General features: G+C 41.7%; 1 protein-coding gene across 1 annotated transcript in view; it reads left to right on the top strand.

Annotated features, from left to right (window-relative positions):
* LOC138603654 (fibronectin type III domain-containing protein 5b-like) overlaps positions 1 to 20850 on the top strand; it is a 29681-nt gene extending 8831 nt beyond the window's left edge. The window contains exons 2-7 of the mRNA XM_069675530.1: positions 4219 to 4334; positions 10507 to 10608; positions 14497 to 14599; positions 15126 to 15215; positions 17041 to 17204; positions 19745 to 20850. Coding sequence (XP_069531631.1) covers positions 4219 to 4334; positions 10507 to 10608; positions 14497 to 14599; positions 15126 to 15215; positions 17041 to 17204; positions 19745 to 19786 — 617 coding nt within the window. The 3' untranslated portion in view covers positions 19787 to 20850. The remainder of the gene's footprint in view (positions 1 to 4218; positions 4335 to 10506; positions 10609 to 14496; positions 14600 to 15125; positions 15216 to 17040; positions 17205 to 19744) is intronic.
* The last annotated feature ends 1380 nt before the right edge of the window (positions 20851 to 22230 follow it).

The raw sequence follows: 22230 nt of genomic DNA on the forward strand, positions 1-22230 counted from the left end.
GGAGCACATGAATTCCTCCGCACATAGAGGTTATAGTTTGGATGTCCACATATTTCTGGTCGAGTTTGATCTCCAGAAGTGATTCAGAAATGTAAAACATGCAGCTGTTCACACCGAGTCATTTCCTCCCAATCAGACATCCAGAGTGTCTTTCTGCAGCCACCAGCTATCACAGACATTTAATAATTATACAGAGAGGAATTTGTCACAGCAGCCAGTTCCTACGCCCACAGAGTCAGGAAATAGACCAGCATGCATTGCAAGCCACACATGCTGCTTTTTCTCAACTAAAAAAAAGACTCCCACTTTCTCTCTCTGGCTGCTTTCATTCACTCCACCTACACACACTGAGTGCAACAGGTTCATCAGCCTTCGCTGTCAAAGGGCATTCTGGGAAATCTAGGCTGACAAACTGAAGTAGACAAGGCAGATTGGAGACTAAACTCTCTTTATGCATTAAAATGTTCAAGAAATTTAGTAGATTTATCCTTTAATGACTCGGAACAAGCCTTGGCAGGCAGGCAGAGAGTCGAGCTAGCATAATGAGCTGTGGTTAGCTTGTTAGCCTCAGACAGAGCTTGACATTCATGGTCGCACTCCACAGAGCCCGGCGGGAAGCTTTCGGTTTGAAATCACTCTGACGAGCTAAAAAAAGAAAAAACCAGAGTGTTTGGAGAGTCGGTGTCGGTGCAGCCGCCTCCAGCCGCCTGGAAACGAGCTGTTGTCTTTGTTTTACAGCACAGAGGAGGTAAAGCTGCTGTCGTTTCTGGTTGGGTTGTTTGTTTGGCTCCAAATGAGGTGGGATTGATTTTAGAAATACTTCATGGAAGATCAATAAGACCAGGCCTCAAAAATAACCCTATGCAGCTGTGCATGTGGTTCTCATGACTAACATTCTAGCGATGGGTTTTGGAATAATTAGGCAATAATAACGCAAATAGTAGTTGAAATACTCAGCTAAAAGTTAGGAATGTTATCTTAAAGTAATGCAGAGAGAGTTTGAATGGTTAGTGTAGGTAAAAATAATGCCTCAACTGTTGAAATTGTAAGCTAAAGTCTGGGCTGGACCTAGCACATTCAGGGCTCTGGGCTAGCTCCCCCTGGTGCCCCCTGTTAGCTTAAATATACGAATAAACTATTTAAATTATTAGCAGAAGTAATAGATAAACAGTTAAAATAGATTTGTTTAAATAATGACAGTATTTCTGTAAGCTAAAATGCGTTAAACAGCTGAGATTATTAGCTCGATGCAATGAATGAACAGTTGAAACACTCAGCCAAAAGTCATAATTGTTAGCTTAAAGTAATGCAGAAACAGTTATAACAATTAGCATCGGTAAAAATAATAACTTAAAACCGTTGAAATTGTTGCCTAAAGTCAGGGTCGGACCTAGCACATTCAGAGCTTTGGGCTAGCTTAAATATGCTAGCAAAAGTAATGGATAAACAGTTAAAATAGTGTTCTTAAAATAATGAAATGTTTTGTAAGCTAAAATATGTTAAACAGCTGAGATTGTTAGCTCGATGTAATGAATGAACAGTCATAATGCTCAGCTAAAAAGCATGTATAATAGCTTAGTTATCATAGTTAGCATAGGTAAGAATAATGGCTCAACTATTGAGCTAGCTTAAAAATGCTAGCAGAAGTAATGGATAAACAGTCAAAATAGAGTTCTTACAATATTGACTAAGCATGACAGCTAAAATATGTTAAACAGCTGAAATTGCTAGCTTAAGTTGGGGCAGGACCTAGCATTTAGCGCTCTTGGCTAGCTCCCCTGGTGCTAGCATAGATAAACGGTTAAAAATGTTTGCAGAAGTCAGCTAAATTATGTTAAACAGCTGATTGTTTGCTGGATTTAATAAATAAGGAGTTGAAAATGTTAGCTTAGTTCTAATAGCCATGGATAAATGATTGAAATGTGAAGTTCAGGCCAACGAAGGCTCTTGCTAGCTTGTGAACCCTCACCCAGATGCTTAAAGCTTTAGACTCCACTTTTAATGAAATATACTCTTTGAAATGTGTCAGAACAATATGCCCAATAGCTTCAAAAGTATTATTGTTTCTATTTTCTTTCACAACAACATAAAAAAACAGTTTTCAGTCTGACTTAAAATATGCCATTATGCTAAACCTCAGCATTTAAATGCCCCCTTTTTAGCCTTGATGCCCTAATTGGCTGCTGTGAAGTCTCCTTCTCCCTCCTGACACAACACACACACACATAAGGACACACACACACACTCTTCCAGTGGACACATATTAATCTGGCGCCGGAGAAATGGAAATATGGAGAGCTATTCTTGTCTGAGAACTAAAATAAGGGCAAGTGTGAGTGGATGAAGTCATCGATAGATCCTGAGTGTCAGTAAAAATCCAGATATTGATCCCATTAATGTGAAATCATCAGAGGCAGACCTGGACGTGGCCTGATCATCTCTGTCCTTTTCTTTCTGGGTTTCTCCTTCTCTCATTTTATCAGTTTGTCTGCCTCTTTTTGTGTTGATTCTCTTGTCTTGTCATTTTCTTTCTTTTCTAAAGCCTGTCTTGCTTCCTTGTCTTTTTCTGTCCCTGAGTGTCACTATATGTCTTCCCTGTCGTCAGCTTTCCTTTTTGTCTCATTAAGTTTGTCTTTGTTCATCTTTTTGGCTCGTTCTGCCTGTGGTTCTGTCTCTTTTTATCTTCCTTCATGTCTTTCAGTTGAGTCTAATTTTCTGTCTTTCTCACTTTATTTAATTCTTTCTTTTCAGTGACATTTTATCACTTTCTTTCCTGCCTTCTAGTTTTTATGTCCTCGTTTCTCTCCTTTTATTTGTCTTTTTATGTCTTTCCTTGTTTTCTTTCTTTCTGTAACATTTTGTCCTTTTGTTTCTCTGTCTTTCTAAAGCAGTTTCTTTCTGTCTTTCTTTCTCCCAGATTCCCTTTCTTTTCCTCTTTTCCTTACCTTTCCTTCCCCCTCTCTCAGCAGAGGTTACAGCCTTTACCTGATGATTTAACGCCATTAAAAAAAATCTCTCTTAGCCGATACTTCCCATCAGTTTGAATGTCCCCCCAGAGAATCATTAATACAACCTTTAATGTGTGTGTGTGTGTGTCTTACATCTCCTGCACATGATCATACATTTACATTGCAGCCATTTATCTGACACTTTAATCCAGTGAGTGTCCGGAGAGGACAGAAAAGTCGTCCTCAGCATTGTGGTGCTGAAGGACGCTCGGACAAACGTCTGATGGAAACGGACAAAAACGCATGATGGAGTGTGACTGTGTCTGTTTGTGTGTTCAGGACGTCCAGATAGAGACCAGGACACTCAGAGGACAGGTGTGGGTGTGTTTATCAGCAACATCACACCTGTTAAATTTGAAGGACCTTTTGTCCTTTTTTTGTGTAATTGAAGGTTTTTTCTCACTTAGATACAAACAAAAACAGGAAGCTAGATGGAGAACCATTACAGGAGTAGATGTACATTTGCTTTCACCACCTTGCCAAGAGTTAGACGAGAAGATTGATACCAAACTTGTGTGATCAGTAAATATGTAGCTGGAGTTAGCTAGCTTAGCTTAGCATAAAGCTAGGAAACAGTAGCATGGCTCTGTTCAAAGGTAACAAATTTCATCACCTAAACTTCAGGCAAATTGCTTTAAAATGCTCACAGCAACAGGTTAAAAAAGTCTATTAATATATAAAAGAAGAGAGTAGAAAGTGGTTAAACTTGTTGAAACAGAGCCAGGGGGTTGATGTGCATAATTCATGTACATTAAATAGGTTCATGTTTCATGTATAACTTGTACTGAGCGGCATAAAAGCCTGAAATCTCAAACATAACTCAAACATTAATTTGATGTGGCTTTGAGGTTAGAACAAGGATTCTTTTGTCTTTGCGGACAGGAAACCGAGTTTAAAAGCCTGTAAAAAATGTAAAAAGATTTTCTTTTACATATTCGTCCTCCTGGTTTTGTATACCAACAGATTTTATGGACCAAACTATGCCGACTCCTCTGTTGTGTGCTGTGTTTTGTGCTTTAAGAAGTCATAAAATCTGGGTCCAAATAAGCTCTTATAGCTGCAGATTAATGAACATGTTGATGAATGTTTTCTTTGCTGCAGCAGGGTATGGACGTTCTGCAGAATAGATGTGTATCCTGATTCTTAATTGTGTCACTGCCCGTCCCCAACAAGTAAAAAACAAGTAACAAGTAAATGTGTGTGTTCACAGCTGTGCCGGCGGCCCCGGTGAACGTGTCGGTGACCCAGCTGAGGGCTCACTCGGCCATGGTGACCTGGAACGTCCCTCAGGGGGACACCGTCATCGGATACTCCATCTCACAGCAGGTATCGTCTTTGTTTTATCTGCTCGACTGTCGGTGTGTGTGTGTGTGTGTGTGTTTTATACGCCTGGAGCTTTAGATTGATCTCTCTTAATTGGTTTAATCCTCAAAAAGCTTGAAAAATAATTTGTCAGACTGCTCATTAAACGGAGTCAATCCGTCACACGTCAAATTTCTCCTGATCTGAACCTCGCTCTGTCTGCGCTCGTTTGGTTGAAGGCCAATTAATTTTTCAGGGATACAAATTGAAGGGATATAAATTATGAAGCCTCTGCCCAGAAAACCTGGAGCGCTGCCACGCTCGGGGCCAGAAAACAGGCTTCTCCGAAGTTGAATTATGTATTTTTTGTGATTGTTTTTGTCTCCCGGGGCTGGACTCTCTTCTGTTTTTGTCTTCCTGCGGGCCACGGGGGGTTTTCTAAAACGCTGCGTCATTCAGGAGGGCAGTGTTTTCCCAAACACACTCAGTCACGAAGAGGTGTCTCCTCTAAAAGTTCGCATAAAAACAACATTAAACTTGTCCGAGAGTTTGTTAACATCAGGACACAAGTTGTTTTCGGAGTAATACCAATAAACAAATGTCCTAATTACAAAAGTTTCACGCCAAAAGGGGACCTGGGACTCATTAAGTGTCCAATTAGCAGGAAAAAGAAGGCAATTATTAGTCGTAGAGGGGCAGTGTAGTTCACAGAAAATAAGTGGAAACACTGAAAGGACCTGGTTTTTATTATGTATTACAACTTTCATATCCCAAATGTGTGCACCCAAGCCGCATGTTATTTAATAATGTTAACAATAAAGTTTTATGCTATTGAAACCAGACTGAGGATTGTACAAGTTTATATCTTTTGGCCAGACTGTGCTGAGTGTCCATAAATCCACGGTGCTGTCCGTGGTGCTGAAGTAGCAGACGGGTGAGCACTCGTGCCTCCTCCTCTCAGTCCTGTCCTTCTGCTGGCTTTGTCTTTGAACTATAATATTCTAATGACTTCATATTATAATTAAAGAATGCGATGATATATTGTAGCCTCTTACGGGAACAGTGTCGCCCTCATGATCAATGTCACAGTCGTTGCAGACGAGCGAGAGGATCATAGGAGACACACCTGCTGCCTGTAGTAAACATATAGTGTTTATATCATTATGTAGCATCTCCTCTGCTGGACATACACCTCCAACCCGAGCCGCCTCTGTTAATGTGCAAATATTTTGAGGGAGACATGATGACAGTCAATCTGAAGACGTGTTCAGCCTGTCCTTGGTACACTGCAGTTTAAAAGCAGACAATGCTATTAGCCTTTTTTTTTTACCACTTATCCATGACTTCCAGCTGACTGTGTAAACAAATTTTTCTTTTACTTCTTACCAACCATTTCAGCCATTTATCCAGTGTTTTAATCTATATATATTAACTATTTAGCTACCTAATTCAGTCATTTATCTGTTCCCACAAGATTAAGTATTTCCACTTCTGATCCATTGCTTTTGGGTAACTACTCCAGCTTTAATCCAGGACTGTTAGCCAAGTGTTTCATCCACTTAGCCGTTTCTTTTAGCTTACTATACAAACCAATTATCCTTCACTTTTAGCCGAACAGTTCAACCATATTTCCTTTCAGCTATGACCTCTCTGCTCCTTTGCTAATTACTTTTCTCACTTTCCAAATGCATCACGTAGTACTCTGGTGTTACAGCTGACTCACTGTGTGATATTTAGTCGCACAACTACCAAACAATCTTTCCGAATACCCCCCGACGGCACCTGCAGCAGTCTCCCCCGGGGTGTTACAAGGACCCCCGGTTGTGAACCACGAGACATCTCACATTTAATCCTGCTAATAAATCACCTCATTTGTTGGTCTCGCGTCTGCTGTAACACCGCCTGCTCACTCAGCTCGCTTCGTCCTAATCATTTTTTACCTCCCACCGTTTGGCAAAAGCCGAACCAGACATTAGCCGGGCTCCGAGTGGGAGTCGTCTCCATTAGTGGAAATTATTTGGCTGGGTCCCGTCTCGCAGGAGAGACATCCTCAGCGGCCTCGCTGCCAAACGACTCTGTTTTTTACTTATTTATCTTTTTAAAGTCGCCTCCCGTCTGACTCACAATCCATCAACCTCAAGAAAACAGAGGATGAGGATGTAAAACATTCCCTGCCATGACCTCAGAGAGCACTCATGTGAAAAACACTCAAGTATTAATAGGGGTGCTGATGCAGGTAGATGCAGCCTTTGAGAGCCTTTTTTCTGTCCGTTAGTCATCAAAAGATGTGAGATAAGGGTGCAAAGAGGCTGTTACATAAAAGATACAGAGCTATCAATCAAGCAGAGATCCAGGATTTAATCAAGGAGCTGCTTTTAAGGCGCAAAAGAACAACAGAAATGACCATCTTAAGGCTCGATTTGGACGCACACAGGCCGCTGCGGGAGATTATTTGGTGTTCGTTATCTTTCCGTAACAAGCTGAGCCGTGTGTTTTGTGAAGGAGAAGCAGGACGAGTGAATCTGCTCAGACAAAGACTTCCTTCACTCATCTGAAGTCGTTCCAGAATCCCAGAGAGGCAACATCTCCTCCGCCTGCTGAGATTCACACGTTACGCAACACGCTCACACAGAAAGTAACCCAATTTGAGACGAACACACTCGCAGTGATCCTCACAAACACGACGCAAGGTAAAGTGATGATTGATGTGTGTGCGGGGGTGGACGTTGATCAAATAAATCCTCGCTGCTCCTGTTTTAAACTGTAGGCGTGTTCTGACGCGTCTCTGCCACCTGCAACAAGAAAAACTGACAAAACAGAGATTTGTTTGTCTGCTGAGCAACGTGACACCGCCGACTCCTTCTGACCTAAAAATAGCTTTAAAACCAAACTTTGTCTTCACCTGCTGGATCAAAGGTCTGTGCGCACAGGAAACGCATTTCACAGAGGGCGAGACCTTTTTAAAAAGTCAGCTGGAGGAAGCTAAAGGCTAAATGTTCCCAACTGAAAGGAAAATTCTGGATGACCTTTTGGTTTATCGTGTAACGCTGTAAAGGAAAGATATTGGTTCTTTGACTCAGGAAGACTTTAAAGACCTTGTTAAAGGGCCAGTACGCCGATTTTTAACCTCAGTCCTATCATGCTATTATAGGGAGCTAATGCCATTATGGTGGGAAAAGAAAATGCAGTTTGGAAGACGCTATCCGCTTCTCCAACGGGCCCTGGAAAACCTGGCCAGGGAGCTGTTAAACTACACTTCCTCAATCTAGGACGCCGCCTCCGATGTCATGTCTCGTTCAAAATCGTCAGGTTTGAAATGTCGACTGCAGACCTGAAGATTTTTTAGACGATCCACCTGCCGTATTTCAGATTCTGTCCCGCTCTGAGCCGTCGCCTGCAGGGAAACGGTAGTATTTCACTCCAGCGTCTCTTGCTGGGCCGTTCCTTTCAGAAGGAGGGGCGCAATGCATGCTGGGTGTTGTAGGAATGTAGAATGGACGAAACCACAAGCTGTTTGTACAACTTTCTCCAAAGCTATGGCGCCAGTATCAAATTATATTGCTTCTATCGATTACAGAGAACACCAGCTTTGACTGACTGTGGCTTTTTACAGGGACGATACTGCTCCTTTTAAAGAAGCATGTGCAGAAAAAGGTGGTGTTCACAATCAAAAACTGGAGCTTAAATTCACTTAAAACCCAAATCCAGAATAACACAATACATATCATCTAAAAAGCATCACAATTAAAGTTGGTGTGGTTAAAATCGGATATTTACTTTAAAAAATGTGCAAAAAGAAAGTTATACTTTTAATTTGATATCTTTATCAGCTTTAAAGGGAGTTTTTAAGAAGTTTGTGCAAAAAAAGTTTTATTTATTAACAAAAATACTGACCAAAGAGTGCACACATGAACTGTGACTTCAAAGCTTTTCAGGCATTTGAGCTAAACGAGCAGTTTCAAGTGCTTGATGGGCTTTTTTGCCCCGGGTTTTGCCACTCAGGCTGCCCTCACCTCGAGGCTAAGGTTGCAGGACTGCAGGCAAAACTCAGGAAGGAAAAGAGAAGTTGCTTCTGCTTTATATGTAATATAATATTTATGTTGATATTTAGGGATATTACCGTCCTCAAATGTCCAATTAAAGATAAAACTGTAAGGTTCAATGCTCTATTAATAAAAATACAACATGAACAAGAGGTAATTGTACATTTCTTGCACTAATATTCAGGAATAGATTCTGTATAACAACACTCTGACGTCATACACTCGGATATAAACCTCAAAAGTCGCACATTCTTTCCTTTTTATTGCCTGAATCAGTTGTTTTGTTGTTTCTGGCTGAAGTTCTGTTGCTTTAAATTTGATGGATTTTAATTTTTTTTGTCCCTGACTCGCCGGATCTTGCATAATCCCAGCTGAGTCACCGGTTCTGATTAAAAACCCTGATTAACATCCCTTTCAACCTGCATAAAGAAATTGTCTATGACGGTGTTTTTGTGCAGTGGGACAGTAAATCCTTCATCGCTGATCCGCGCCGCTCTCAGAGCTGCCAGAGGAGGCTTTGACTCCGCTCTGACTCTGCTGAGTCTCTGGTGATTCAGACATCTGGACCGCCTCGAGCGTCCTGCCAGCCCTCCATTTATTGACTCCTGCTCGGCTTTTAGTGCTTTACAGACACATTTACGTGCTGGGAAACTTGTGTCTCGTTCTGAAGTAGACTTTAACGCCCACCGCTGACTGGAGAGTGGAGTTTAACGTCATCGAGGAAGAACAGTTTGTGAACAGGGACTGTTTACTCGTCTTTAACCCTTTAAAATTCAGTGTTCATGAAGTGTGTGCACATTTTTTGATAGATACATTTCAATGAACTTTTTAAATATTAAAATCTGGAATTGTTGCTAAAATAAGAGTACTGGCTAGTTATAGATGGTGCTGTAGCTTTAAACTGAGGACAATCAAAGTCATGCTCGACTCTGGACATCCTCTTTTTAAGCCACTCAACTACTTTACTTTTATTAATTGACTTTTATTTGGAAGAGAAACAAAGATTTAAACTTTGATCTGTAATAACCCTTACCCTCGTCTTAAAGGAGCCGTATGCGACGGAGTATTAGGGCAACATTAAAGAAAACAAAAGTCTGACATAACGAGACAAAAGGCCAGAAGGGGGAACCAGAAGAGCAGCCAGCCGCCTGAGCTAAAATGGCTAAAATCACGAGCCACCCATGACAGTTACTAACGAGCGACTGTCGCCTTGTATCAGTTGTATTTCGTATTGCCTTCTATAATGGTAAATCTACATTTTCCGGTGCCGCAGCGGTGAGAGAGAGAGAGCGAGTGACGACAGGTGCTTGTGTGTCCCGTCTCTTCACGTGCACAAAACGCATCCAGGCACGCTCTGTTCTCTCGCCCTGTCAGGAGAACGGCGGGCTCCATGTCCTGTCGTGCTAGAATTTGTGCAACGGACACAAGCGCAAAAATTAACCATCATAAGAGCTGGTGAAATGCGATGTTAGCCACCTGCTTCTGCACGCTTAGCTAAAGCAGAGTCGGACACCGCGAGTCCCTCTTGTTACGTTAGCAGCTTTACTGAAAACGTTTAACTCTAAATGTGTGCCCTTATGTCTGAGTATTAATCTCCTAAAAAATGTTACCTACAAGTTGCTCTTGAAGTATTTGTGAAACCTGTACTAAATGTAAAGCTGTGTAATGTGCTTGCACAGTCTGCAGCGAAACCTTGGAGATCTCGCGTGTTCTCGCGAGGTACATGTATGCTATGCTTCCATGCTACCGGCTGTGTTCAATAAAGTGATATTAGCCTAAAATCACTCCCCATTCTCGTAATCTTTCTCGTAAATCTCGTACTTTTCCCCCCTTTAATGTGGCTCTCTCAGCTGTAGCTCATCTCAGCTCATTGTTTCGGTTCTACAGCTGCAACATTATCCTTCCGGTCCACTGTCACGGCTCTCAAAGGGTCGTTTTTAGTGGCAGCAAGCAGCTGTTTCTAAAGAAAAAACACCGTTGATTACTTGTTGATTAGCAAACGGGCAAAGTTAGCAGCCAGCTGGTGCACAACAGAGCTCCAAACAGATCCTGGACTTGCATTAAACCTGTGCTCTGTATCTGCTGGATGTGTAAGTGTAAGAATTAGGCATGACTCTTATCTTGTCTTTTCATGACATTGGTCCGGCCTCCAGAGGCAGGACGGCCTGATGCAGCGCTCCATCCGAGAGGTGAACACGTCGAGCCGCTGGTGTGTGCTGTGGGACCTGGACGAGGACACACACTACAGCGTCCAGGTGAGACGCACACACACACACACTCATCTCTGTTTGAAAGCTGCATGAACTTTGAGGTAGTTTAACATGTTAAAGACGTAGTTAATTTAATTTAATATTGACATTAAGCACTTGATTAATAAACCTTTCAGCCTGCAGGCTTACGTTTGTTCGCTTTCTAACAAGCTATTTTGTGAAAGTTAATGTGCTAAAGAGCCATTGATTAACATTTATATTAATAATGCATTAAGTGCAACACTTTATTTCACCCATGTATTTAAGGCAGCCCCTCATTATGCCTTTATAAAACACATTATCATGCATGAATGAGAGATTTGTGAGGTGTCTGAGTGATTAAAATACGCTCTAATTTATCTTTAAATGATTCTTCCTTATAACTGCTTTATAAACACTTAATTATTGCTCATATAGATAATCAGGTAATTCCCCCCCTCTATCACCATCACTCTCTGCAGCCTGCGATCGTTCAGGCTCTTATTAAAGACCGAACAAAGTGTCATGCAGAGAGATTATTCACCAGCTGGCGTCCCAAATGTTGTTTTTAATAACTGCTCGTACTCAAACGCTGATTAAACACGGAGCAAAATGATTAATGAACAACTAATACAGACGTCAGATCCAATTATCCAACTTTATTCAGATTTCTCTGTTTGCAGAAACACTGAATTGTTCTAATTAACTCGTGATTTTCAGGGTGTTTCTAAAACAACATTGCTTAGCTTAGCATCATAACTGCAAACGAGGGGAAAGGGCTAGCGTCAAAAAACGGTCAAAATATTCTAAAGTTAGCCCCTCAAAAATCAGAAAACGTTATTTATGTAGGAGGAGGAGGAGGAGTAGTGGGAGGTGGTGTAGGAGTAGTAGTAGTAGTAGTGGTGGTGGATGTGGTGGTAGTAGCAGGAGGCAGAGGAGTAGTAGGAATAGTAGGAGGAGGAGGAATTGGAGGAGCAGATGCAGTAGTAGTAGTAGTAGGAGGAGGAGGAGGAGGGGGAGTAGTAATAGGAGTAGTAGGAGTAAAAATAGTAGAGCAGGAGGAGGATTTGGAGGAGTACATGCAGTAGCAGGAGGAGGATTTGGAGGAGTACATGCAGTAGCAGGAGGAGCAGTAGTAGCAGCAGTAGGAGGAGGAGGAGGAGGGGAGGAGTAGAGATAGGAATAGTAGTAGCAGTAGCAGGAGGAGTAGTAGTAGAAATAGGAGTCGTGGAAATAGTAGGATTTGGAGGAGTAGATGCAGATGCAGTCGTAGTAGCAGTGGGGGGGGGGGGTAGAAATAGGAGGAGTAGGAGTAGTAGGATTTGAAGGAGTAGATGCAGATATAGTCGTAGTAGTAGCAGCAGGAGGAAGAGAAGGAGGAGTAGTAATAGTAGGAGTAGTGGGAGTACAAATAGGAGTAGCAGTAGCACCAGGAGTAGTAGTAGGGGTAGTATAGTAGGATTTGGAGGAACAGATGCAAATGCAGTAGTTGTAGGAGTAGAAATAGGAGTAGTAGTATTTGGGGCAGTGGTAGTGTTCGGGGTACTAGTAGTATTAGGGGCAGTAGTAGTAGTCGTAGTATTAGGGGCAGTAGTAGTAGTCGTAGTATTAGGGGCAGTAGCAGTATTAGGGGCAGTAGTAGTATTGGGGGTAGGAGTGGTAGTAGTAGTATTAGGGGCAGTAGTAGTATTGGGGGTAGGAGTCGTAGTAGTAGTATTTGGGGCAGTAGTCGTAGTCGGGGTAGGAGTCGTAGTAAATAATATTAAATTGAGGAGCTTAATTAACATTCTATGAATCGGCTCCTTTTCTTCTTGACCTCCTCTCTGTGTGTAATTAACACTTTTCCTTTACAGCTTTTAGTTCTTCAGCTCGGAGCTGTTTTAATCAGACGGCAGCACAGACTCTCTGAAGGAGGAGTATCTAATGTGGCTCCATTATCATGACTCTATTAAACAGTTTATAATCCATTATGGCTTAATAGACTGGCACAGATTGTCCTTCAGCCAGAGGACTCGGTTAAATTCACTCGTCAGCAGGCGGGCGTCCTGCAGGAGTGTCATTGAGCAAACGCACTGAAGCCTCGCCAACACCGGGAGCTCGGAAAGTTTCGACTTTTTTCACCTCTGACCTTCATGCAGCGCAGTGGGAGATCTAAAACGGACATTTTCTCTATGGAGTTTGGTGTCGAGTTTTATCCAGAGGGAGCGGATAGAATAGAGAGATCAAACTTGAAAGTTTTAATTTGGAGAAGACCTTTGAATACTTGTAGATTAATTCAAGGACTTTTTTTACTCTATTATTCTTTGAATGACTTGCAGCGTCTGCACAGAAAATCTGGACTTTTTCACCTCTGACATTGCTGTAGAGGAGAGGGAGATCAAAAACTGACATTTTCTCTGTGGGGTTTGGTGGAGAGTTTTTTTTTTCACTGTATTTTTCCTAGAATGACTTACAACATCCTCCAAACAAAACGTGAACTTTTTCCACCTCTTAGCTAGTTGTGAAGGAGAGGGTTGAAAAAAAGTTTTCCCTCTGGAGTTTGGTGTACGGTTTTACCCAGAGAAGGCAGATAGATTAGTTTGCAGAGATCAAGCTTGACACTTTAAATCTAGAGAAGTTCTTTTGATACTTTTAGATGAATTCAAGGACTTTTTTTACTCTCTTATTCCTAGATTGACTTGCAACCTCTGCACAGAAGACTTTTTCACCTCTGACCTTACTGAAGAGGTCAAAAACATTTTCCCTGTAAGGTTTGGTGGAGTTTTTTTTAAACTGTATTTTTCCTTGAATTACTTGGTTTTTCAAAAACGGCCATTTTCCCTATGGAGTTTGGTGGAGAGATTTATCCAGAGGGAGCAGATAGATTAAAGCTTTTGTTGACAGTTTGCAAAGATTAAACTTGAGACTTTTAATTGAGAGAAGATCTTTGAATACTTTTAGATTAATTCAAGATAATTTCCCTGTATTATTCCTAAAATGATACGCAACATCCTCTAAAGACAACTTTCACCTCTGACCTTGCTGGAGAAGAGAGGGAGTTCAAAAACGGACATTTTCCATGTGGGGTTTGGTGGAGAGTTTTTCTCAGGACTTTCTCAGGACTTTTCCTAGAATGACTTACAACATCCTCCAAACTTAACTTGGACTTCTTCCAACTCTAACCTTGTTGCGGCGGAGAGGGAGTTAAAAAACGGACATTTTCTCTCTGGAGTTTGGTGGAGAGATTCATCCAGAGGGATTGGAATAGATTAGTTCTTGCTGTTGGTTTGCAGAGATCACACTTGAAACTTTTAAATTAAAGAAGTCCCTTGAATACTTTTAATTCAAGGACTGTCTCATTCCTAGAATATCTTCCTCTACAGCGAGCTTGTTGTATTCAGTGCGTAGGCGTATGCAGCGGCGTCTCAGACCTCTTGTGGATCGAATAGCGCCTCTGTGATGGATTCCTCTCCCTGTATGATTGTTAAACTTAATATTTTCTGTTATCAGACTCCACTGTCGCTGCTGGAAATATCTCCGCGTTCTCTTCTAACGAGATAAACATCAGACTTATTTATTTCCTGCAGTCGTCTTTAAGTGGATTTTCACTGCTTCTGTTGCTGAGATGTCCCGAAGAAGGACACAGAATGAGGCATCGGCTCAGATCTGTATTCCCCCGTTCATCTTCAGAGCTCTCAGTTTGCTTCTAAACTTTGTCCTCTGACGATCGTTCAGGATCTCGGCCAAAAAACAAAGCACCATTTGTTCGCTAAATACCCCCTCGCGAGCCAGTTCTTTGTCGTTGTTACATAATGCCATCCTCTGTTAATGTCAGCCGGGGATGTACTCGCTGTTTAGAAGTCTAACTATGTGTCTGAACATGGCTCTGTCTTAGCTTCAGGATTTTCTTTAAGGAGGACTTTTAATGTTTTTTAGGTGCAGTCTGTCGGACCACATGGAGACAGCCAGCCCAGCCGGGCCGTCCAATTCAGGACTCTGGAGAAGACGGATCATTATCCAGCTGGAGTCCTGGACCACCGTAAATAAACACACACACACTGGTCTTACACAGGCAGACAAGGCAGCTTTTTTTGGCCTTTAACAAGAGAGAGAGGAGAGTCGATAGCGTGTCGGAAACAGAGGAAGAGAGAGTGGGGATGACACGTGGCAAAGGGCTGAGGGTGGGAGTCCCAGGGCCAACGCCTCAAGGATTGAAGTGGGGCGCAGAGTTTAACCGCTGAGCTGACCAGATAGACTTTATTTGTACCCTCTGGTAGCAAACACAAGCTCATTTCTTAAATTAACTTTGGGTTAAAATAAGGTATGGTGAAGGTAAATTACAGACATGACGCTACTTTCACTGTTAATACTCACTACAGCCACTAGAGGTCCCCACCCCGACTATAAAGGCTGCTGCACAGACGACCTACGTCGCAGGATTTATGATGCAACCAGTCTCATTATTTCTTATTAATAAACTGATTTTTCCTCCAAGTGTTTGAAGTTTAATCCAGCACAAATTCCACCAGGAAAATAAAGTAAGTTGAGTTTGTATTCGTCCTCAGACGAGCCGGCGATGGAAGGCCTGGGAATGACTCCTCACCTACAGACAGGAGAGCTGCTCATCATCACCACAGTGCTGCTGCTGTGGGCAGGTCAGACCCAGCATGTGTGTGCGCGTGTGTGTGTCAGTGTTTAACGTGTAAGACTGAGATCATTTTAACAACTTTATATCCTCTTGGTGAGTCTGATATATGGCAATGCATCATGGTCTATAAGATCATCATGTGTTTGTGTTTGTGCTCTCCTGTCTGAGCTCTGTATATTTCACAACTGGACTTTTCATGAACTCGAACACCAGCCTGTTTTCTGACACTTTCCAGCTCATCCAAGACGGGATTAAAATGTTTATTGAGCTGAAAGATGGAGGAGGACTCCCTCACTTAATCCTTCAGTTCAACCACAAACAGTTTAAACCAAATTTAACATACATGGTCCGACAGCTGCAAGTAAAGGTTAATGTCAGGATTAATCTGTTCATTGTTTGGTCTGTTAAATGTGAAAAAAATTGTGGGAAAACGCCCAAATTGACGTCTTTAAACTGCTTGTTTTTCAAAATAAAAGTCCCAAACCTCCAAAATTCTCCATTAACTATCATCAATAAGACAAAAGCAGCAAAATGCTCACATTGAGGATGTCTGAACCAGCTAAAAAATCTGCCTTTTTTCAACTTAAACTTTATTAATTTGATCTGCAGCAGGAATCAAGACACAACAGATATATATAATATATAATTTATAGACTCAACAGTTTGAAAGCAGCACAGTAACGTACATCGTCAAGTTGAAGAATGTGCTGTGCAGTGGCAACAGGTCAAATAAATACTAAAAGTAATCAAGGTAAGATCAATAAATAAATGAGTAACAATAATCAGGGTATACAACCAGGTAAACATTAAAGACAGCAAGTCTTTGCTTGAAAAAATGACCAAACAGATCAATCTATTATCAAAATAGTATTTACTTGATGTTTAGTTTATAAAATGTCCAAAAAATAGGTCAAAGAAGTTCAAACTGCTTATTTTGTCCAACCAGCAGTCTGAACCCCAAAGACTCTTTATTTACGTCCATGTAAGACAGTGGTTCTCAGCTGGTCTCGCCTCGGGACTCACCACCGACTCCTTCACGACAAATCACCACTAATTTAATGAATGAAAAACGGTGCAGTTTGGACCTGAGACGGAACGCAATATCACAGGATGTCAACTTCACTAAACACAACAGTATGATGAACAGTATGATAGTCGACCAAATGACCAGCAGGAAGGAAAATGTTCCCTCTACAGTTCATTGAATGAGCCGCCTTTTTTAATAGAAATAAAGTGCGACTACTGTCAGGCTCATCAGGTTTCAAGAATATAAATGTAACTGTAGCTGGGATTACCCAATCAGTGGATACGACCACTGCATGCACGTCATAGGAATCCTGTGTCCTTCAAAATAAAAGCGCAGCATCGACTTTTTTCAAGCACACTTCTGCGACCCACTGAGAACAGCTCTGCGACCCACGTTTGGGTCCCGACCCACCAGTTGAGAATTGAAGAAGCTGAAACCAGAAAAAATGACACTTTTTGCTTGAAAATTGATTAAAACGATCAATTAAATATTAAAATTAGTTAGTTAGTTAGTGTTTAGTTTATAAAATGTGAAAAAATAGATGAAAGAAAAGTTTTTAAAAAAGCTCAAAGTGACGTCTTCAAACTGCTGACCCAAAGACTCTTTATTTACTTGCATTAAAGCAGCTGGAACCTGAAAATGTGTGTCAATGTCTGCTTGAAAAATGATGATTTAATTATAAAAAATAGTTAGTAATTAGTTTTCTTTTGGCCAACTTCACCATAATCGGCTTGTTGCTGCAGCTTTTTGTTGTTTTAATGGTTGTTTTTTCCTCTGGTGGTTGTTTTTTCCTCTCGTCACGTAGCCGTGATCGCCCTGTTCTGCCGCCAGTACGACATCATCAAAGACAACGACTCCAGCAGCACCAAAGACAAAGCCAAGCGGCCGCTGGTCCGCTCCACCTCCTACTACAACGCCTCGGCCGGCAGCTCGCCCATCTACCACAACGGAGCCGTACGCAGCAGCAGGGTGACTCCTCTTCTTCATCACTTTGTTCCATCGATAATTCTCAGCTGGCAGGAATATGTAGTTCCTACTGAAGAGCCTTTGTAGTTTCATCAGAGATCGCCTAGCAACTAGAGCAGCTGCCATCACGGCTAAATATAAAACAAGCAGGGAGTGATGGAGCTGCTGCTGATCTGTGAGCAGTCTGAGGAGGTGGATGTGTCTCCTGTTATACGTTAAAATGATTAAGTTTGAGTTGCATAAACAGCGGGCTCATTAAGACACTAAAAATACACCTCTGCTAGAAGTAAGAGCGATGCGCTGCGCTGTAAACTTCAAGTTTGAAAAGCAGCACAGCGCTCACTTCTCTGAGATGCTGCTGGTTTAGAAATCAAGGCCATGATCGTGTTCATACAATGAGTGGGTGAGTTCTTTCATGTCACATTTCTTCTGCTGGCAAAGATAATACTTTGCGTTTCATCTGGCAGAAATCTTTTTGAGACTGTTCACAAGAATCTCCAAGTTAATCGTGACCTTACTTTCACACTTCTTTTACAAATGAGCGGATCTGAGTCCAACTCGAGAGCTGTTCTTTTTATCTTTTGTGCATTCATTTCGCTGCCAGCCATAAAGTCACTCCCCTTCTTCCACTCCTGCCCAGTAGGTGGCAGTAATGCATCTCTAAGCTGGTTTGCAACCAGCCAAAAACACAAGGGGATGCAGCTGTGAAAAATGTGGTACAAACTTTGCGCTAGCTGAATGTTACGTCGACACAAAGCTAGCCCCTTTAGCCTTAAGCTAACCCAACCTGAATGAAACAATGATTCAGGAGTGATTAGATCCAGCTCTGCGGGAGTGACAGCTTTTTCTTATAGCAACATATTAAATGATTAAAGAAAACTTCACAGCAATGTACGGTTAATTTTAGCTCATTTTCGCCCACAAAAAGTCAATAAATCAACTTAACGAGACATGCTCAGCAGCAACAACAACAACAAAGTTATCAAAGAGACTTTTAATAATCATTAACATCCAGTTTTTATCTTTTTATAGTGTTATCCTAAAGTAGCTTTAAGGTTAAAGAAGGGGTATTGTGCTGTTATAATGTTGGATGTCCAGACTAAACGTGGGTGTAGTTTCAAATCTGTAGGTAAAAGTATGTTGGAGTAATCCCCAGGCTTCTCAGCTCAGTCTGCAGGCTGCTGTGAACGCCAGGTTTCACCAAGTTTTTTCTACACGCTGCACTTCAGCAGCCTTCGGAGAGCTGGCCAATCGAAAGAAAGCAGGCTTGTAAGGGTGGGGTTTCTTAAGGCGGAGATATACTTGCTTTTCACTACGGGTACGTGTAGGCATGATGGCTGCCGCGCGTTCCTTGCGTCTGTTTGGAGCGTCGGCTGAGCACGTTCTCAAAAATTACGCGAGATGCAGTACGTACATGACCAGTAGGGGCAGTGTAGCGACAGAGGGGATGTGACAGCAGCAGGAACAACAATGTCAGAAAGTTTTGAGGAAGAGCTGATATGTGTTATTATATGTGTCAAACATGTCCGCTGGAGACAGATAAGTTCCATTTTAGAAGTCGACGTCGTAACCTCTTCGAGTGTCTCCATGTCGGTTGTTTACATCCTGCACATACAGTAGTTGCATACAGCTTCCTTCTGGAGGTGTCCTCCAGTATCACGCGTAGTGCATAGAAAAGTATGTGAACAATTACGTTCATGACGCTGCGGGTTGTGTACGCGAACGCGAGGCCAAGCAGCAAGTATATCTCCAGCTTTAAAGGGACAGAGCTGACTCGAGTCGTCTCAGGCAGAGGCTGTATGAGGGCCTATAAATTATGCTAAGCGAAGTGAAATATGAAGCTTGTAATTAGCATAATACCCCCCCTTTAAGGTTAATTTTGGATGTCTTGTGCATCATTGTAGATGCATCCTCCCCTGATTCTCCCTGACATGTTTGGTATCTTTGGAAACTTTGGCATCGTCTCTTGATCTTAAACTAAAGTTACATCAAGTTTTGCTGCACAGCGTGAGTTTGTAATGACTTGAGAGCTTAAAAACTGGAGTTTGGACCTGATCCGAGCCGCCTGAGGACAATGATGGATTAAGAATAATGGGGCTTGGATGCTTAAACTCGGTTGCAGGATGCGCGTTGATTAAAAACAGGTTTGGAGGCGAAATCCATTAAAGGAGTTGTTTCTGTGCAAGACGCCTGAGGGCAGCGACACGTTTAAAACAACAGAAAACAGGCATCAACCTGGAGTTACTTTACATCTTACTGCCTCCTAAATAAACAGTATCTATTACTGATTCAAATTTTGTACATTTTCAGCCCAATATTGAACATTATTAAGTGAGAAGTCCAGCCGCGCCCGCTGGGAGTCATTAGATCTGTGCAATAAATGTCAGCTCATTGATTGGTTCATAAATCTTTCACTGGCGTCCATATATTAAGCACATAAAGGCACGTGGCTGCGCATGTGAACACAGCCCACACACTGTCTCTCTCTATATGACTCGTATATGTGACCCTGTGTGTTTATGACTCATGTGTGTGTGTTTCAGCTGCACCGAGCCTCGTCCTCCATCAGCATCATCAGAGTCTGACTCCGGGTGTCGACTGACAGGTGGAGCGTCTGTCTGAGGAACTTTTCAGCAGGACTGCGGTGACTAACGGAGGATTTATAGACCTGGAAAGAGTCTTAATTTAGTGTAAAATATGAGAACTCGCTGCAGGAAATGGACGACTACTGCCCTCTAGTGGCAGAAGGCTGTTACTTTGAGCATCGACGCTGAGCATTTTGATCTGCAGCCAAACTCGTCCTTCATCTTTTTTTCTCCTCGTCATCAGATTTCAAAGATTAACTGTGAATATTTTCCCGCACGTCAGCCGACTCGAATCCATTTCAAGGCTTTGCGCCCATTTTCTGTTGGATTTTTTTCACCCTCGTCTTTATATTTCAACCCCAGATCAATAACAAGATGTACAGAGCTAACATGAAACAAGTGTATTATATGTAATTACAAAGAATATGTACATAGGGCAGATTTAGTAATAGTGATTTAAGTGTAATTGAATGTACGGGAGATGTTCATGTTCATTAGGACTGTTTATGTTATTTTAGAGCTACGACTGATCTTATAATTCAAAATACAGTTTAAAGTGAACGAAAAGGGATTTTTTATTCCAGTTTTCACTCGCTGTCGATGGTAAACGTGCTCGACTGAAGCAATAAACTCCTGAAGAGCTGAGAGCCGTGCCAGCAGTGCCTACATGCATCAGGACGCACTGCTCTGCCTCGCTCTGCCTCGCTCTGCTGCTTTGAACTCTGGCTCGATTAAGTTTGCCTGAATATCCAGCTCACTGTAAAATCTGCAGTCAAACTTTGGGATGCTTTTTTTTTTGCTGTTAAAGGTTTTATTTCGTCGCTAGGATGCGACACAAGCAAAGACGGAGACGAGAAGATGAAACTTTTCCCGCACCAACAAAGACTCTAAAACTTTCCCTTTGTCGTGTTCTCTTATTGGTTGAGGAATCATCTTTTATTTTAAGCTTATTATTTTAAATGCATCGTTCTGAAGAGATACGTGATACTTTGCAACATTATATAAAGCAGTTAAAGTTTGTAAAACCTTAAACATCTACAAAAATAAACATCCAGAGTTCACGACTTTCACTTGAAGCGTCTATCTTAGATTATTTTACATCTTATTTTAAATTATTGCCTCTATCTCAGCGACTGTATGTAAAGATGGACGATGCGCCTCCATGTGCTGTCATTGTATAAAATTGAAGACATAATACCCTCGAGGTGGGCGCGGCCATCTTGCACTGGTGACATCATTTGGAGCTGCGCAGGAGAGATTGGCGGGTGGAGCCGCCGTAGCAACTTCAGCAAACCAAAACACACACTTCACTTACCGAAAAAAACCCCAGCAAAGATCCCGCATGTCCCAGAACAGCTTCTTGTGTCGGTCTGAAGCAGATATTCACGGTTATTCAGTTCAGTGACTGTAGTGTTAGTGTTAGTTACGTCTCCTCTCGCCTCTACTCTGCTACTCGGGAACAGAGCGCTGCAGGAGCCTCATTTGTCAACAGAGCTGTCAATCATGAGCCCCCTTTTTATAGCATCAAATAACTAATTAAAAGTAAATGTGTCAGAAAAATGACCAACATAAATCAGCGTGATAAGAAATAAGTATAACGACAGAAACCATGTTTGATGTGTATTTTGATTTTATAGTTTGACTCATGTCCCATCTGTTAACAAGAGGAGGCGGGGCTTAGGGCAGGGGCGACAGAGAGGGTTTGGCTTCATGATGTCGTCCATCTTTTTATTCAGTCTATGGTCTATCGACTGGTTTTGAATCATTCTTTTGTAGCTAATCACATAAAAACACAGATGTAAAGCTGCTCTGATTCGTACATTAACAGGAGGATTGATTGAAAGAAAATGATTCACAACTGTTTAAAGAATCAAGCAACAAAAATGGATTATTGGTAACAAGTATTGGACAATTTTACCAACGTATGTCTCACATAATCAACTTTTTATGCCAAACATGATCTGTTTGTCCGATAAATAAACAGTTTGTGTTTCTTTTAATCTGAAGTTCAGTTTTAGCGATGTTGCAGATTAAACGATGGCCAAACAAGTTGTAAAATGTTCTAATAAACTGGAATTATAAACTATTATTATTGTTAAAGAAGAGACGGCACCATAAATTGAATCATCTCTGCCTTCGACTTCCTCCATCCTGCAGCTCAAACACGCGGGGATATCCTAAAACTGCAACAATAGATCAATACCTCCTGCGTGAGGCGTCATCTCCGCCCCCTCTCACCCGTCTTTGAGGTCAAAGTTCAGCCGGTATGACTCGCCCTCTGCTTGCCTCCCGCTGCTATAAATGAATAAGAGATGTTTACTCACATACATGTTGTGATTTATTTATCATTTATCACTGGCAGCTCTTTTTTTGAATGCACAAGCAAAACACAACAAAAACGAAGGTTTAAACAGGAAAATATCTGCAATTAATTCACCTAAAGA

Source organism: Semicossyphus pulcher, unplaced genomic scaffold, assembly GCF_022749685.1.
Source record: "Semicossyphus pulcher isolate SPU_LCO1_2020_fin unplaced genomic scaffold, fSemPul1.0.p SCAF_24, whole genome shotgun sequence".
Taxonomy (NCBI): Eukaryota; Metazoa; Chordata; class Actinopteri; order Labriformes; family Labridae; genus Semicossyphus; species Semicossyphus pulcher.